Below are 18,720 nucleotides of genomic sequence, written 5' to 3'. Positions count from 1 at the left end.
CACCGACTTGTTTTTAACCTTTCAAGTACTCACTGTTACCCAGTTGTAGTTACGTATACACACAGCTGGGAAAATGGAAAATACACTGATATCCGCTTAACACTGCTGCTGTTTATTTACATTGAAACAAACATATGTTTGCTGATAGTTCCTTTGAGTGGTGGCATATAAAACATGTATTTACAATTACTGCAATATTAACTTATGAAAATGCATTGTAAAATGTACAAATTGTCATTTCACCTATGTGATGTCCCTTTGATTATTGTTATGCACGTAAAAATAGGAGCGTAGACTACATCTTGGCAAAACTGGAGCAGCTAGATAGATACGTCGGACGAATCATACCGATCAAGCGATATTAAGTGAATTCGACCAGCAGTGAGAATCAATATACTTAGGCGGTTTTTTGTCAATTAAATTAGTTAACCAAATCGATCTTAACCATTTATAAAAACAGGTACAAAAACGTGGATACAAACAGCAACTCCAGCGCCAACTAATGTAACAATGATTGCTGACGAACTTTTGTGTTCATGGCTACCTTAATATTAAGTATTGGAAGCTGAGCTTTGTTCTAGACACGAGCATTGTTTGGCTCCTTGTTAACTCATTATAATAGCAGAATGTATTGTGTAATGGACATATTGAAACCAACGTACGTTTTGAAATTAGCACATCCAATACTACATTTATATATATATATATATATATATATCAACGAGTTGTGAAATAATGAGTTGGTTACGATCATAAACGTTTGCAAGATTGTTTGTCACACGACCACTACACAGAGATCGTCGCTTTAGTTTTGGAGCATATTGCACAATTTTCTTTATTGAAGATGTTGTACGTTGATTTTTAATGAAAAACGATCGCTGGGTAAACTAATTTTTGTCAAAGCCTCCTGAAGAGGCGCTTAAGGGCATCTCATCTTTAACGTGAGTTGGAGGGGGGGGGGGGGGGCTATACGTTTGTTTTTAAATATAAACTCTTTGCACGTACATCAACATAGAGATATAAACATTCCATCGTGGGATTAGATTCTCGTTTGTATACTATACATTAGCCCACTTAGCTCGACTGAGTTATCAGTATATTCAGGGATCTGCTTATCCGCCTATTGTAGCCTACATAAGTAGCGTTTCATTTTCGTATTTCTTTCCATTGTTTCCAGTTTACCCATTCCACTAGCGTTCGTACTGCCTAGCTATGCCGTTCTGAAATAGATACACTGCCCGGTCTCTTTTAGTCAGGATGAAGTTTCATTGTTTAATATTGAAGTATTTCTATTAATCTGGTTGAACTGAGGAGGTCATGCGGAATACCATATCCACATGTTTGGATGAATTCAGAAAGGTGTTCACGTCTAGGCTTCGCACACTGCTTTGACTAGGGCAAAACATCGTTAGCATAGATGACTTCGTCATCTCTGTATACTGCAGGAGCAGCATTTGGTTTAAATGACGACGTACTACCCACAGTGCTCGTTGCTTGTCGAGCAGATAGGTTCTGCATGTGTGGCTGCAGGCTGTGTTGCTGATTGGGCCTTCGCGACGAGGTTAAAGCCTCCCTGGAACCCGTGACTTCATCTCTGGAGTCACCCGATGAGCTCGAATCAAAGCGTAAGTGAAAATCAGCGAGTGTGCGAGTCGCCTGCTGCAACGTAACTCTATCCCCAGGACAAAGGCACCAACAACGGCACATCAGAGAGTACCTATCGAGATAAAAATGAAGCGTGTAGTTTTTCAGAACTCCGGCGTAGGTTTCACGTAGCTACTAAGTTTATGCTACAAATCGAACGTATTGCTTAATCGAAAAGCTACGAAGCAGAAAACTTTGCTCATTTAGTTACTCAAAATGCAAAAAATTCAAGACTATAGTTGACCCCTGCTTAACGAGCGTTTTCAAAGAATCCTGAATCATGAGTTCTCCATTAGGGAACAATGATGTATTAATGAACCTATTTAAGTCGTTAGTTTAGCAACGGGTCTTTGTTTAAATTTTTTGGCAATAAAAAATTGTGATCCACAGAGCAAAAGGATGTATTGTGTTCATCATATGTTCTTGTTAAATTGCTTCATTCTTTGCGTACGTTTAAAAGTACATTTAGAAATCATTCTACGTATTTGATATAACTACAGCAGCTTACTCACACTATAATTCTTGCTCCAATTTTGAATTTGAGACAAATTAAGTTAGACGATTTGAGTATATTTAAAAAAATAATTAAAAAAAATTAGACTCATTAATATTCTAGAAAAATTCAAAGAGTGACACTAATTAAGCACGCAGCTTACCCCATAAATCACCCACGGTCTAAAAAGGTGCCAAGAGAATACTATTAAAAATTTAAATTTTTTTAGTGGCAACAGCATGTTCCCTATCTCAAAAAGTTAACAAACATTTAGTTGATCTAATTTTGATGCGATCGCCATTAAGTTACAGTTGGGTTTCCTAAGGAGCTCAACCCATATACTCAGGCGTACATACATAATTTTACATAAATATCGAGTCAGCTGTAGGCATTAACACTAGATACAATTAGCTCACTTACATTTCGTCTGGAGCATTTGAAGGCTGCGGTAATCGGTGCCCGCTTCGAAGGTGTACACCCATATCAGCCGGATCAACATCTGGAAATGGTTGTTGGCCCAACGTAAGTAATTCCCAAATTGTAACTCCAAACATCCAGAGATCAGACGCTGGCGTGAACTCGCGGTTCTGTAGCGACTCAATGGCCAGCCAGGCAACAGGTCGATGTTCTCCATCGCCCAGACAGTGATAATCATCAGGAAAGAGGTCCCGAGATAGCGAATTATCTCCTAATTTCACATGTAGACGTTCGTCCAGCATACAGTTGCGTGTAGCTACGTCTTTGTGCAAGAAAAATCTTCGATGCAAATACATAAGTCCTTCAGCAACCTGCACACCCATATCAACTAAGTCTTGAGGCGAAATACGATTTTTCCCACAATCGGTTTGCAAAAGAGCATTTTGTCTTAAAAACTGCTTCAGATTTCCTTCGCCCATTGCTGGATAGATAAGTGCAGGTTGACTGGCTAGATCCAAGCAAGTTCCGACTACCTGCATTACGTTAGCATGATTCATGCCAAATAACATCATGCCCTCCTGCATGAACTGCTCCACCTGTTCGGATGTCGCCTGATTTGTGACGGTTTTGACTAGTACGGAATGCGCCTGACTTGGTGCCTCTTGTGGTGGACAAGATGGATCGTTGAGTACGGCGTGATAAACTCGCCCGAAACTGCCTTCACTGAGAAGCTTCACCAGCGACAAGTATCGCATGTCTATCGCTAATTCAGCTAGTTGCTCTGACAGAAGCGAACTTCTAGATCTAGAAAGATCTTGAATTGTACTGTACTGGCCAGCAGAACTGTTCAAAGTTCCCATGCACTTAAGTGTCAACTGATTCAGGCCACCCATCGTTGGTGGCGGGGCTGGACTGGGCGGCACTTCGAGATGACGCGCCTTTCTGAAGGAAGAGTAAGAAGCTATTGTTGAAGCCACGGGGCTGCCGAGCCGGATCAATCGATGGTTGAGTGTTCTGTCTATATGCATTGACGGGGTAGCTGTCGTTAACATGGACGTTACTTCAGTTCCTTGTCCGATACCGTGGCCATATATAGAGCCATTCAACGTTGAAGCTGCTACCCATTCGCGACAGTATTTTTCGGCGGCAGCCTGGATGACTTGTTGACCAGCGGGCTTACTCGACGATGTTAACGTTGTCGACGCGTTCTGACGTTTGTTTTTTTGATTTCGCATAAAACAGACGGCCGTAGCTAGCAGCGATGCCAGAGCTGCCCCAGTTGCGACCGCACCCGCACCGGCCACTAGGAGGACTGGCCAACCGTTCGCACCCCATGCGTTACCCCAGTCGTTACCTGGAGCCAAAGCTTCATCTAGAAGAAAACCAGAAAAAAAAATATACATATACATATATATATATATATATATAACGCAATTGTCCGCAATAGGTTCTGACTACTAGAATATCCTCGACCGTTCTATTTATATTTACGTTCGCCATGCCTAAACTTACGTGTTGCACATTATTGAAAAATATTAACAATGAACATGAACTGCTGTTTAGCACACTACCACTTCTTCCAGACAGGTGAGTTTGATGTGCTGACGTAACGGTTCAGGTTAAGGACGCGTGTAAACTATACGGCAAATGCACACTTTACCTAAAAACATATGTACATCTCTACCATCCTTATATGTGAACTGCTTCTACTATTTGTGGCGACCACTATGGTTCGAATGGTTATTAGCGATATTCATATAAAAAGAACGTACATAGAATCATCACCACCATTTTGTCATCTAAGCGTTGCAAAATGGACTGTACCGCTATTTAGTCGTGGAAGCCAATTCTGCTACTTTTTCGGATTACTTACCACTAATCATCGTGACGGAGTTGGCAGAATTTTTCTTTCGTCTGGAAGCTTCCTTGTCGCTGGCACTATCGCCAACAAGAATGACACTGTTCTCTTCAAGCTCTTCCTCATCCCCTTCATCTTCGTCACTTGCTTCCACTTCTCCGTCGATGCCATCGATGACAGCACGAGCCGTCGTTGTTACTGACTTTTCATCTAAAATGAGAGGAATTGCCTGAGTATTTGGGCAGCCTCACCTTCGCTTTTTATTACCTTCATCATTGATCCATTCATTACGTTCTCTCTGGCCAGACGATAAGGCCAGAGCGTGGTAACTTAAATTCAGTTTGTATTGTGTAATGGCTAAGAGTTCAACTAGAATCAGCGATGTATTTACCTTGAAGGCAAACCTTCTTGCGTTGAAGTTTTATTTGTTGACTAGCTTCCTTGACATCGTCTTTGTCACCTAGTTTGGCTTCGTTCGCTCGACTGATGTCCACAAGGATGGTGACGCGAACTTCGGCATTACTTCGACCGGTGCAATGCAAACGCACTACAAAGGACTCGGCGTGATCTGGAACTACACCTTATTGATTCACGAAAGAATTGGCAACCGTATTAAGTTGTAGTTGTGTTGTGAAGATTTCAAATATTTAATATTCCTTATGAACGAAAAGGCACTGCAACCGTAGAGTAACTCTTCCGCCAGGTATACATGTTCCTTTAATGATGCTTTTGATTAAACAGTTCTACTTCGATCTAGAGTAACACACATCGTTGTATATTGATACAAGTAACAAATCGAAGTTTAAACATTAATTGGAATAATTACCCTATTAACCCATTTCGGGAAGTTGTTTATTCTGCTCAAAGCCAAAAAATGCATACATTATTATATTTAAATCAACAACTTAGTCTCTAGTTAAAAAATAATGCTTCCAGTTCTTCGTTGTCTTTCGCTAATACTGTGCAAGAGGGAAATGTACAGCTTGCCGTAGGGTTACATTCAATCATTTGCCCTTGGTCCATGTACCTACAGTGAGCACACGGGGTTCTAATCTCAAAGTATGAAGTGCTCGAATGTGCGTTTAAAAGAGAATTTGTTATCGTCGCGGGCTTATCTTTAGTATCAGTTCCTTCAGCAATAGCGTTTGGTCCAATCTGTTTGCCTATGTCTTCACAAACTATCAGTGGGACACGAACATTATTGATTTAGTTGAATTTGTTCTGTATCAAAAATGTATCGTTTATAAGCTAACTAAAAATAAAACCAAACGTCCTCTACTAGGCTTGCAGCTTGCAACGAATGCTTAAAGCGGTATGCTATAATATTGCGGTATTTCTTCGAGGTTTTAGCAAACAATGTGATATTTAATTACAGAAAAATTCAATCTAGTAAATGTTATGGCTTGTTGGTATGCGCAGACGATTTCCGATATTTTGTAGCCATGAGGTGACAGATTGATTTAAAAGTGTCGTAGAAACCTATCGTTTTCACTAAAATCTGATTGAGGAGTGCTAACTAAAAGAGTATGGCCATTTTATTAATCATCTGCGAACCTTTACTCGGAATATTCAAGGTTGGCTGAAACATGGCGTGTGGATTATCCAACTGGATTTCAATTTTATAGTTTAATGTCTGATGTTGTGGTCGAAGGTTTTTCCAACTAAACTCCAATTCGGACATATTTCCTGGGACAGGAACAGGAAATCGCAAAGCATACTCGTTTGTGACGCCGTCTCGAACATAGAACAGGTTTACATCGATACCTGGAATAAATACAAAAAGTAGAACTTCATTTACAAAGCTTGCATCTTTATCTCGAGTTGATAAAGGGGGCTCGCACATGAATCACATTCGTTAATCTACGAAACAAAAACTTATTTAAATTGAAAAACCCCTCTCATACGACTTTGAATTATACATTGCATTTACGATAATCATCGAGATCTAGTTTTATCAATCCCACTCTCGGGACGGATTCTGAACGTAACTACAGAGTAACATCGTGTTTAGAGATCCGTAAGCGTATTGAGTGATAGAGATAGTAGTCGTCGATATCAACAAAAAAGGCTGATCTATAAAAAAATTATGAATGTAGACTCAAAGCATGCTATATACATGAATACGTTCGCGGACAAAGAGCTTCAATAACATGAGGGTGTACTGTTCAGCCACAATATTAGGCTGATGTGCAATTTGGTCTGACAGGAGAGGAACTGCAGATATCCAGCGCAAGATGAATGTCGTCGCAGAAATCCGGAACAAGTAGAAAAGCTGTCGTCCGCTACGTGTTTATAGTGAAGCAATCGAACAAGCCACAGCAAAAGAGACAGCAGTGAGCAGAATAATTGATTGACAGCAGCGGTAACAGCAGCATATGGACCACAAGTAACAGGCAGACAGACACAAGCACACAGAGGACCAGAAAAAGGGGTCCGCGATCGGACAGAGGAAGACGAACGACAGTCGAGTCGATGGAAAGGGAAACCAATCGGATGCGCTGAGAAAGCTGGTTTGTCTGAGCAAAAATATGGAAGAGTCAATGTTTGATGCGACCAAATGAGGAGTGCGCTCCCTTAGTGGAGTCGTTAGCGAACGAGGAGTTGCACGAAAAGATGGCTGGATCCAAGTAGCTTTCCACCTTATGAATATTTCTGAGTAGGAAAGCGTCGTCATTTGGCTGCCTTGAATTGTACTGAAAAACACTTCGATATTATTTGATATCTTTTGCTGTGAGTTTTGTTTTGTTGAGCTTTACAACATGCCTTACTCTGTCCTATATGTCCACGTAAGAAAAACTTTTGCGCAATGGTTTCTTTTTAAAAAATAATATCCATTTCTTGTGCTCGTGATCGCTAATGATAAAGAAATAGGTCTCTCTCCTAGAAAATTCTTAAAGTAAACTGCGATTTAAGAACTTAAGTTTTCAGGGTGTGCACAATACATTGTTTGTTTTTCAAACTGCCACCTTATTTGCCAACGCGCACATTCAGTTAAGTGGCTTACCAGTCGCTCAACGTGAGTTGTAGTTGTTCATCATTCATTATATAGCTTATGATGTGACTGCTTTCCTTATGTAAATCTGCTCAGTCGTTCGGATGGTTCTTTCTGACTTTTTTAGGGAGCAGCATTCTCCCACCAACTTAGCTTTCCGTCTTCAGGAGAAGGGATGAGCTCTATCGCTGGTTGATCATCAGCCGTAGCCTCGAGCTTCTTCCACTTCGTCATTACGATGGCTACTGCTCCCATTAAAAACTGCAATATACACACAACAGGTACACATACACAAATCTACGCTCTGTTTAGGCCGACTTCAGCCATCTATTACCTTCTGTACCATATCGCCCATCAGTGGCATACGATCTCTCACCCCTTCCACACAAATCCCGTTTGAAAAAAAAAACTCCTTTTCCTCGTTTAATTCGTGGCCACATTGATCAGTTAGCTTCGTCTTCTTTCGTCTCGGCAGGTTCAGTTTAACCTACTATTTTTGGATTTCGTATGTGCCTCTGACCTGCGGAAGTCACCAAGTGATATCGTTTCATACGAGAGCAGGCAAATGTGAGTGCGATCGAACTAATCTAAATGTAACAACAAACGATAAATGTATTGCTCCGCTTCCGTGTCACCTTGATCAGATTTGATACTGGCTATTTGCAGTTGTAGCGATCTTGTGCTAAGTGTAGTTATACTGTTTAAAAAATATTCTATCTAAATTTCGAATCAACCCTTCTATCTAGGATCCATCGGCTGCTAGTCATAGGTCACTTTTGTTAGATACGACTCCATGATTTGGACATAGTACTTGTCAAAATACGTAAACAAAATCTTTGATTTCTCTATAATACAAATACTTTTGGTAATTACCGGGTAGCTGCTTCATGCTATTTTTCAGCAATAAAGTATAAGAATTTTCATTGTGACATGCTTAAATTAAGAAAAAAAAAAAAAAAAAAAAAAAACTTTTACAACACGTAAAGGAAAAAACATCCGAGTATAGTGGCAACGTCCATACGAAATGTCTAGATAAATACGAACAATAGCAGCATATCTTTCGTTTTTAGTAACGTTGTTGGGACGATGTCTTCCTATATCAACGTCTATGTGCCAGCCGCACTTTTGCTCCGTGCTCTTTGTCCATATATGTATTCGTTTCGTCAGACGGGACATTATTGACGACTGATAAGTAACACACCTTTGCTTATCCATCGGCTTTCCCTTACTTTCCTTTTTGCATTACGTCCCCGTTCGCCTTACATTCCTACGCTGGTTGTAGCCTTTTAGCTAGTTGTAACTTTGTGCCCGTCTCCCGTCTTCAGCTACTTTATCTGTCCTTTGTTGCTTCGGTATGATGATCCTCATACGACAATCTGGTCATGTATTATTATTGTTGTCACTGATGGCGCTAGTCGTCGAACGATCGGCTGAAGAGACACAAGGGGCTTGTAAGAAAAGAGGGGCGCTTCGTTCATCTGCCAGATCCGTCGTGTGTTCCGCCCGCTGCCACAGCAGACTTCGGAGCACGCCACTCACGTTCGGTGAACGGCGTCAATCGCATGCAGTACTCCGACTGCCTTCGGCACAAACACGACCACTAGCAGGCCATGTCATATATAAGGCATGGTTACATGAGCTCAATAGTGAGCCGGTATGTATATACGTACATAAGCAGACATAAAGGATAAAAGAGTAAAGAAAAAATTTACACGCATATATTTGCCCGGACAGACCATCAACGTGTAAAAAAGAAAAGCAACACTGGTATTTATAGATTTTCCTAGCCATTTTCTATTCGCGTGTGCTTGACTGCCTGCGTGCAAATACATAGACGCAAGCTCGGGTTCGATGTTACTTCATGTAATTGACTTATGTAAAGAGCTCTTTGCAGAAAATTTGCAACAAATTGATGGTTTCAAGCCTTACGTCCGGTAGTAAACAGAAATTACTTTGAATCTGACGTACTTTACAGTCGGTCCGAACCTTAAGTCTTCATGTAATAATGGAAGTAATTACTCGATACAGCTTATTCTAAGCCATCTAAGTATTATCTTAGTTCTGTCCCCTTGATTGACTAACGTGTTTTCCAACTAAATATAAAGATTAGTAGTACTCTAGGTTTGAATCCGGGCGTCTTGTATTGGGGGACCAGCCATCTAATGTAACGCCTAACGGCCTACGCGCTAGATCCAAAACGTTTTTGATTATTCTAACTCTTTTCCTGTAAATCGAGCCATGCATCTAGGTAAAAGCTGCAGCAACACGTGCACGAGAGCTAGTAACCTTGTTTGTCTGGCACAGGAAACATTTCGCTGTGAACGCGATAGTCCTAAGTGTTACAAACAATTGCGAAGGCTTTGCCGACCATCCGTCTTACTCCGTAGTTCGTCCGGAGGCACTACGGAAGTGTTTTTTTTTTCCACTATTTAATCGTTTCACTGTTTCTAACTTCAAGTCTAAGACTTCTAAGTTGGTTTTTCGCTGGAAGTTATGTGTTTAACCTATACGTAAATGGGCAGCATCTCTAGCATATCATACTGTAGGAAAGACATTTACTGTACCTCTTAGAGTGCACCTGAATGAAAACATCAGTAAGAAAATCTTTAAATTTTATATCTTCATTAATCTTACGTCCATTTTATTTCATAGTCAGGCCAGAATTGGACCGGAAACTTCCCAATCTATGGTCCAAAAAAAGGTGTATGTAATTTATCACAAATGACATCTTCTGTCAAAAAACAATACTTGCTCTTTCTGTAATGCTTCCACTACTATCAGTAGTGAAGAGCCCGTCCAAACTATTTAGATAAAGTAAGTTAATTGAAGTTATTTTTAAGATAATTTTCAAGCTCTGGTCCAACTTCTTATTTTTTGTCTACTCAGACCCTTATTGGGGAAACACATTTACAATTCTATGCCCACATATTGATGTCATACCGCTATCTCTAAGTGGTCGAATTCACGTTCTGCCACTGAAAAAGCAAATAATAATTTACTCTCTGCTCGTTGGGCCATTAAGTTCGTATCCATTAGGTTGGAGTGCGACGGCGTCTGTTCGCCCGTCCGCCCCAGTGACATCGGTGTCGTTGAAGTGGTGGACGTTGTTGCAAAGCGCCTGACGACTGGAAACTGAAACATGAGTGGCTTCGACAACAGAGTAGAATGGCCCCGCCCTACCAATGGAAACCGACAGTCTTCTCTGCATCTCCTTCCTTGTTTCGTTCAAGTTACGAAGGATTGCGGAGAGGAACACTGTATCTGGCGGCTGGCGAATTGACAACAAGACGAGCTCTTTGTCCAAAAGCTGCTCGTGAAATGCTTGTGCTCAAAGAATGGGTGGCCACTGACGCGTGTTACATTAGCGTATCGTTCATCTAGTTGTTTCAATTGCTTTCGAGGATAAGAGGACTCCTGACCGCTGTCTGCCCATGAAACCCACTGTTAGTTCATTGAAACAGTTTCATAGTTAGAGAAAACAGGAACTGTTGTTGAATGGATTAAGCATACTTGGCTAGAGGGCGCTTGTACTAGCAACGACATACGTAATCGCAATGTGACGGTTTCTCCATCAGGTTACTTGTCGCGACGATGATAGGAAACTATCTGGTGAATAATTTCTTTCATGTATTGTTTTTTTTTTTCCCTCACAGCTTAATGAGTAAATCTTGTTTACGAGCACCAGTCCTTGCTCCCCTCGTATTGGTCGGTCTTCTCTAATTATAGTACTCATTAAATCTCGCTCCCACGAGTTGCTACTTAAATTTAATACTGCATTTTGATAACAGTCGACCATAGAATTTGAACCATCTGTTTGGATTAGAATATTTTTCACGCAAACAAAAATTGTAGACGGCTGTTGTCTGAGTCTTGCCGCAAACATGATCATTGACTTGCTTGTAATAAGGCAATATTGGGCCGAAGCGTTATCTGTTTCTCATTTACCACGAGCAGGAATGTCACTATAAACATCGCTAAACATTACTTAGTACGTCAGCGTTCGTGGACCTTCAGTAATTGAGAAAAACGTCTACTTTATGAATTCATTGATCTTTTTATTATTGTGGGCTCTTTATTTCTTAACATCGAGCACATCTACTTTCTTTTTGTATAGTAATGGAATACAGCAGAGCATTCTGTGTCGTTTCTTACGTTACTCACTTCTGGCAACTTTCACCTAAGTACTACAAATCGTCAAGATAAAAATATACAGAGTTTACTTTATTTATACGTATAAAAGCTTATGTTGTAAATGAAGTGAGCTATCTATTCAATCATAATACATGCACAGTATCATTGTCGTATACTTATTCTTTACACAATTAAGTACATGTGCTTCGTACATTGCTGCTAACTGCAGTTAACTAAGGAATTTGACGGATTGCCTTTTCCACATCAACTTACCAAGCAGTCTTTTCGACTCCTCTTTTTCAAGGAACAAGTCAAAGGAGAAAGGTCTCTCGTTCCTGCTTTGTGACGATCGATGTAAACCGTGTATGATTTGGGTCTTTTTCGGCCCATTTGGTGGTGGTTTTAATTCGAGTACGATAGGATTTTCGCTAGTTTTTGTTGGGTGCTTTTTGCTAACAGCCGTAATGGCATTTGAGTAGCACAGTTCGAACAGTAGCAAGTTGACCCATAGCATTTTTGCCAACGATTGAAGCCTCCACCTCACCATGGTGCAAGATCGTCGGTGTTCACTTAACAATGAGCTCAAATAGCTTCAGATGGGCGCCGTCTATCCACATCTTCGCTTCGCCATGAATTTTGCATAGTGCATTTGCCAATAAAGGCCGAGTCCACTTGAGGTGGCATGACGGCAGAGCTATCCGATCGCAATGATCCTCACCTAATCCATTGTAGCACTCGGTAGGTTTTCATATTCACCATAATCCACCAAGGGTTGCAATATAATAATTATGTTTAAGCCACGAGTCTCACGTAAAGATAGGTTTCCACAGTAACAAAGGTTTGCTCAAGTAAGCATAATTACACAAGCTTACTTTTTTCAAGTAGGAATAACTTTAACAATTGAGCGGTAACGGTCTTACACCACCAGACAGATCTTCCCCAGTACGCAGGGGTCTTACGACGGCTTAAGCAAAAGAGAAGCAGCTTCAACGATAGTCCGGTGTACACTGACAAACCTCACAAGTCCACTATACCTTCCCTCAAGATTTAGCGGCACTCTCTCAAAAGAATTCCCTTTCCCATTCCGAGGAGAAGAGTCGCGGGGGTACTCTAAGTCAACTGAGTTACACTCAGTACGCGTCTTCCCTCTTTAGTTACTCTCGAGATGTGAAGGCAAAAGGTAGAAGGTAGACCTTAACGCACTTCCTAGTTTCAACTTATCGATGAACATTCGTATGATTTATTCGGGTTAATTGTATGCAAGTAGTTCAAATAAATACAGGACAAATTAGAATACTAATGTTTATAGGTCGAATCAGTTTAGCTTACGTCTTCCTCTCTTAATGGTAGAGTTAAATAGTGCATTGAACATAATAGATAAAAGATGTATTGGCTTACATGTGATAGAAGGTCCAACTAAGTTCATCCTTGATACCAATGTACAGTAGAAAATCTTAGACTCTAAAAAGGATTTTTGGCGCGGTAACACTTTCAGGTATTTCGCGCAACAGTGATAACGAAAGCCGTAAAATGTATTGACTAACCTAAGAACCTAACAAACATTTAGAAACAAATATTCTCACCACACTTGGTATTTATCTGAGTCAGGGACTTAAAACAGCGTGTCCGTAAGAAACTTGTATAGGAACGCGTCTATGTCGAACCCCGTAGAAGTGTTACAAAATAAGGTGAATTTTAATTAACCCGTTGTTAGCAATTCACAAATCCAGTGTTCGAGCAAAAACCGTATGAAGCATTTTCGTACGAAGGACGTAGGTTTACTTTCGGCTTAAATAGAGGAAATCGGGTTTTTTCCTCTGAGGAAAGTTAGTCATTTTTTTTCTATAGTAGAGCAACTAGTAGACGCAAACTGGATTTTTAGTCTAGCTTTGGGAGACTTCGTGTGTATATTGTAAAGTCGTTTCTGGGGTAACATCGTACATTGAAACTGATTTTGGTTGTTTTACACAGAAAGCCCTGAATTAGACTACGTTTGTTGTTTGTTTGGCCAATATTTTAGACATGCTCTCAGATCATCGAGCGCACCAGAAAGACTCAGAAAATATGAAACACTCAGAATCAACTAAAATAGGCTTTTTTTTGTGAAAATTCCCCATATACTACCTGATACTTTGTTGTAAATATATTGCTTTTTTTTCTGATATTGCTGAAATTTACTTGGCATAATTAGTGCAATGAGTAGTTTAACGAACGGTGGTTTCCAAAAGCATCTGATTGTCCCGTTCGTTTAGTCGAATTTCATCCAGTGATTAAGCACAAAGCAAATGAACAGTAAATTCTAGACAATTTCAAATAAGCTACCATTACAAACTACAAGTCCATAAAATTAACCGATAGAAATAATTATTTAAAACTAATGACGCAAATAAAATATAGTGCTTTTAAAATGTGCAATAATATTTATTAGTATTTTTTATATTTAACAGACTACCAGACTAAGTGTCATTTTTGACCCCCATTTTACGTGAGTCAATAACGTGAGACAATACGTACGCAGAAATGTTGCAGAATCATATAGATTGTACTTTATTTTTGATTAATTTCATTTAAGATTAAAGATAGCTATAATATTTGATAAACCAACGAAGAAATTGGCCGCTATGGGATTCGACGGCGCAAGGCGGAAAGGTTATTGTCAAAGCAGTCATCAGAAATCGATGGATAAGTGTTCTGAAGTACGCTGAAGCCTCTCACGAGTATAGCGCGAAGCATCGGCAGTAGAACATGCTGTAAAGGCTATGTGGTTTCTATCAATTTTTTGGATAAATCAAATCGTTGAGAGCAAAACGAAGTTATTGGAGTTCACAATTTAGCGCCAAGGAAGGCCTTCGCGCTCTTTTCCAAACCTATTTAACTTTTTTTTTTTTCGAGAAATCCTGCGATTCAGTTTTACTCTCTGTAATCGTTATAGGCATCCTCAAGTGACAATGCAACTTAACAATAAACGTTAAGGCTCTCGGCATGGCTCTAACTGATAACACGTCTACCCGAATCAATACCATTCGTGCTACGTAATGCACACTTCGAACGACTTTGAAAATAGGTCTCACCGCTAATTAGTACAGGAGGCCAATGATTAGTATGGTCAGAAAAACAGGAAAAGAACTAGAAAGCCATAGTGTCTAATGCTAAGCATTTTTAGCTTACTATATGTACCCTTTTTTTTTTTTCTTAAAATGGGTGGCTGGGAGCAAGTAACAATAGGCAAAACCAGCAACTGTCACGATCCTGATTTTTAAAACGCTTTCGCGAAAAGCACTCCTTTTAAAATGAATTATAAATATCGATTAAATATGCTGCTGCTGCTGCTGCTGCTGTTTTTTTGTTAAAAGACGATCGTTTCAGATCAGGCTGTATGCAGAAACTTGTATGATACCATACCGGAGCTCCACGATTCCTGATCATGCTGCCTTCGGTAAGGGAAAGCATCCTTCTGAGAGCGTGTTAGACCTGCCATTGAAGCCTCTTGTCTCTTGTCCAATTTGAAGCGGCTGTCTGCAGTAGAATCTCGGCCGTATTTTCTTCTACCTAGGAAGAACTTACTTTGAGACGCGACAAAGAAAAGCACGATGGACGCTTAGGATTCCTTAAATAGACCGAGCGCAGAACTAAAGGGAAGCAGTACGCTAAAGCAAGAAGCTTCTGCCGGTAATAAGAGCGCAGGAAAAAAACTGCTCAAGTAAAGCGATGTTTCGACTCCTCTCTGAGAGTGGTTGACTAAGCTGCCCTTCAAACATGATCGTTGTGTGCAGACTCAATTCGCTTAGTAGGGTTTTCAAATAGGATTTAGACAGTAGGCAGAGATTCACTGCACGCTGGTGTCTCCTCTTACCCTGAATCCGAGAAAACAAACCGACATATCCAAACTCATACTCAACGAAACACGTAGAGGAAAAGGCCGTGACCTGAACGACGTCCTCTCGTACGCGACATTCTATCGTGCAACCGAGACATACAGAAACGCAAGTTACATATGTATATATACAAGTAAGTCAAACTAACATATAGTCAGAGACGGGAGTACCATTAAGCATGAGCATTCCCAATTGCGAAGGCGCGGTTCAGTGAGTTCAATACTCGAAAACCTACCCAAAAATACACTTTCCGGTGCTCTCTTCTAGGAATAGCCAGCCTAGAGGTCGCATTGGGACTATCTTAAAAGTTGCCGAGCTATGACACCCCATATCGAATTGTACCTGTTATAACTAAAGGCAGTCGGAGGACTTTCGATGGTTCAGCGATGTTCATCTAGTTCGTAAGTTCATTTTAATCACACATGTGTTTATATTATATACACATAATATAAACACATGTGTGTGTGTGTGTGTCTTTGTATATGTGATATGAAGTGATCATTGATGGCCGGTGACAGAGACGAACCACGTGGTTGCGGTGACGCGGACTTCTCTAGTAAAGCGGTGACTCTGGACACCTCTACTAAATCCAGGTGAATAGGCAGGGACTACTGAAATCGAGCGGAAGGCAGTCAGACACTCCTTGAACTATTTTAACGAAAGGGTCTTACCTTGCTCTGCACTGAAGATTTACTCGGGTAATGCGGAGTGTTCTCAAGCTACGGCTCAGTGTGTAAGATAGATCCTATCTAATATTATATGAGGCAATCGGCAGTTTCTAGGTTTTCGGGTACGTAAAGTATGTGGACGGTAGGGATTAACGAGGTCGGACAAGAGATCATTGGGCGATCGAGCGAAAGGATGCAGACGTCACCCAGCGGCTCAAATCTTGACCCTGATCCGATAGATAGCCTCATTGGGCGCGAGGGCCCTCCTAGATAGAAGAACAGGGGAACCGGATGACAGAACGCCCTGCCCTAACGCTAGATGTGGTCCGCGCTCGGCACTGAAGACTCAGGATTCAATGGAGTGGAATCGACGAGCGGACGACAAGCAGGCAGGAGTCCTCCTCTATGGGGCCTTTTGCTGACTCTCCCTTTTTTCTCGTCAAGGTGCTATACTGGCGCCAAATTTCCATGAAACACTCGACTTCACGACTGATGTAATAGTAAGCAATACAGGATGTCCGTTTCAATTCAAATGCTCCCCCGAAATATATAAAAAATGCAAAGAAATTTGAAATTATCTTATCAATCTTGAACTCAGCATCCTTTAGTACTGTACCCACTAATAGGCAATACGCATCCGGATTTATATCGTTCAGAGTCGTCAGCTATTTTTCCGGCAATGAAATGAAAAATGGTCATTTATGCTCGTTTATTAGATACTCCTTCATGCTACGAAAATTTGAAAGGACTGAGAAAATAATACGAAGTTACATGCCAATGAATGTAGAAAGGTATGGATTAAGTTGGACGTTATCGGATACAGACAAAAACAGTAGAGGAGAACGAAGCGATCCCCACCTTAGTGTGACCAGACACCCTCAACGTCTTACCCCAGCAGTTACCGTGCTTATATACTCAACATGGCAGCGGCCTATGAAGCGTCACCTTCCTATGCAACCTGGTTCCTCTAAAACTATTTACACAATCATCGGCCTAATAATTAAATGTTATGTTTAGAAACCGCTGTCGTTCATTGTTGTATTAATAGTTATTTCAGGGACATACTGTCTTGAGTGGAAGCTCAATAGACATGGGAGCGTCCACACTTGTCAAAATATTTACAATCCCAGTACTCTCTTGAGAGAAGAACATTCGGTTTCATTACAACTTATTTAGCGCTCGTTCCAAGCTGTATAACATGGATATTTTATTCGTTATTAACTTTTTATCGGTGTATAATTTACTCTACACTGTATTTGTTGGTAAGGAGAATTCAGGAGTTCATGTATGCGTCTAATTCTCAAATCTTCCATGATACCACGACGTGGCAACGGCTATCACCATGACCATCTAACTAAACACTAACTCACGCTCCTTTTCCTTCCCTTCTTCTGCTCATGACGTTTTTCTCCTACTAATTTTTCGTAGTACCGCTGCGCGATTTTTTCTGTATTCATTTCGTACAGCCATGTCGCGCTCAACATCACATCAGACATCGCGCCATAGACAAATGTACAGTATGCTGATTCCGACAGCATGTTAGAGGGTATGGTGTATCGTATGGCATTCGTACTAAGTAGGCCACTAGGCTTCGGCTATAGGCTGAAACAGTGATCGGCAGGTCGATTAAAAACAAAAAGCACAACGCCAGCAGCAACAAAGTCAAAGCAAGTACTTAGCCCAAAAATAACTTGCTTTTTCGGGACTGTATGTAGATTTCATACCTTCAACCACCTATAAACAGTTGTTATCGTATTTATATTAGTAAGATGCCTACTCTGTACTGTATAGTTGGGTGCCTGCTAATGTCAACAATGGGACAATTGGAAGAGTGAGGGTTTGTATTTGTCGTTGGGTGCCCCTATGCCAGCCCGAATTAGAAGCTGTCTTACTTCTGCACACACGAAACGTGTGTGTATGCCTTTACCATTGTTACTATTATTAGTATCACCACCGTTATAAATGGATGTATATGGGCCAATCGAAATTAAAATGATATCTTTGTTAAAGAGCGGAGCAATTTAGAGTGCAGCGATCAATTATGATTTCCCAATTCATTGAAAATCATATTTTGAAATGGAGAGGTATTCACCTCTGAATTCTGTTATAACTACGGAGGTTTTTGTCCTTTGGTAATTACAACCTAAGCTATTATGGTAAAACAGTTGTTCTGCCCGGCAAGACTAACTTAAAATATCGATGAAAATTTACAGTACCCCATTTTGACGTTATTACGATTTTCATAATTTTTATCAGGAACCTTCCTTTAATTCAATTGATGCCTTTCATCGTTTGTCCCTTTCATGTTCCATTCAAATTATGTTTATACTACCAGTACTAGAGAGACAACGTGTATATATATTTTCTCGTATGTATTATAAAGACTCCAAGAAGGGGCCTTTATATTAGGCTCCAGTATATAGGGTGGACGAGAGACGCACGTCAGAGAAATGGGAGGAATCGACGGGAACGCAACGGGGACGGTTGGAGAAGGAAATAAGGGCCAGGAAGGGGACAGCAAGTGGATGAACCTAGTGGTGGTTTCCTAGCGCAACAAAAATGGGCGCCGTGTCGTCGCGGTCTCGTGGGCGTCATCCGAAATAAGAAGGAACTACCACAAAATACCTGCGGAGGCACGAGCG

General features: G+C 40.7%; 2 protein-coding genes across 6 annotated transcripts in view; one reads left to right on the top strand and one right to left on the bottom strand.

Moving 5' to 3' along the window:
* Positions 1-12,531, bottom strand: part of LOC111245483 (inactive tyrosine-protein kinase RYK-like) — a 30,006-nt gene extending 17,475 nt beyond the window's left edge. For 2 of the 4 annotated variants that reach the window (XM_086979555.1, XM_086979556.1), the window contains exons 1-5: positions 11,809-12,531; positions 5,967-6,176; positions 4,804-4,992; positions 4,428-4,622; positions 2,558-3,926 (exon numbers count right to left, since the gene is read on the bottom strand). In XM_086979555.1, coding sequence (XP_086835681.1) covers positions 2,558-3,926; positions 4,428-4,622; positions 4,804-4,992; positions 5,967-6,176; positions 11,809-12,082 — 2,237 coding nt within the window. In that variant the 5' untranslated portion in view covers positions 12,083-12,531. Of the gene's footprint in view, positions 1-91; positions 1,718-2,557; positions 3,927-4,427; positions 4,623-4,803; positions 4,993-5,966; positions 6,177-6,528; positions 6,833-11,808 lie in introns of those variants that run through there. The other 2 variants (XM_022793893.2, XM_022793895.2) reach the window with 2 other exon arrangements.
* The window catches only part of LOC147758062 (uncharacterized), a 114,509-nt gene that overhangs the window by 17,446 nt on the left and 78,343 nt on the right, over positions 1-18,720 (top strand). The gene's annotated exons all lie outside the window — the stretch shown is intronic.

Source organism: Varroa destructor, unplaced genomic scaffold (genome assembly GCF_002443255.2).
Source record: "Varroa destructor unplaced genomic scaffold, Vdes_3.0 BEIS01000002.1, whole genome shotgun sequence".
NCBI lineage: Eukaryota > Metazoa > Arthropoda > Arachnida > Mesostigmata > Varroidae > Varroa > Varroa destructor.
This window is presented reverse-complemented; position numbering and strand designations above follow the sequence as displayed.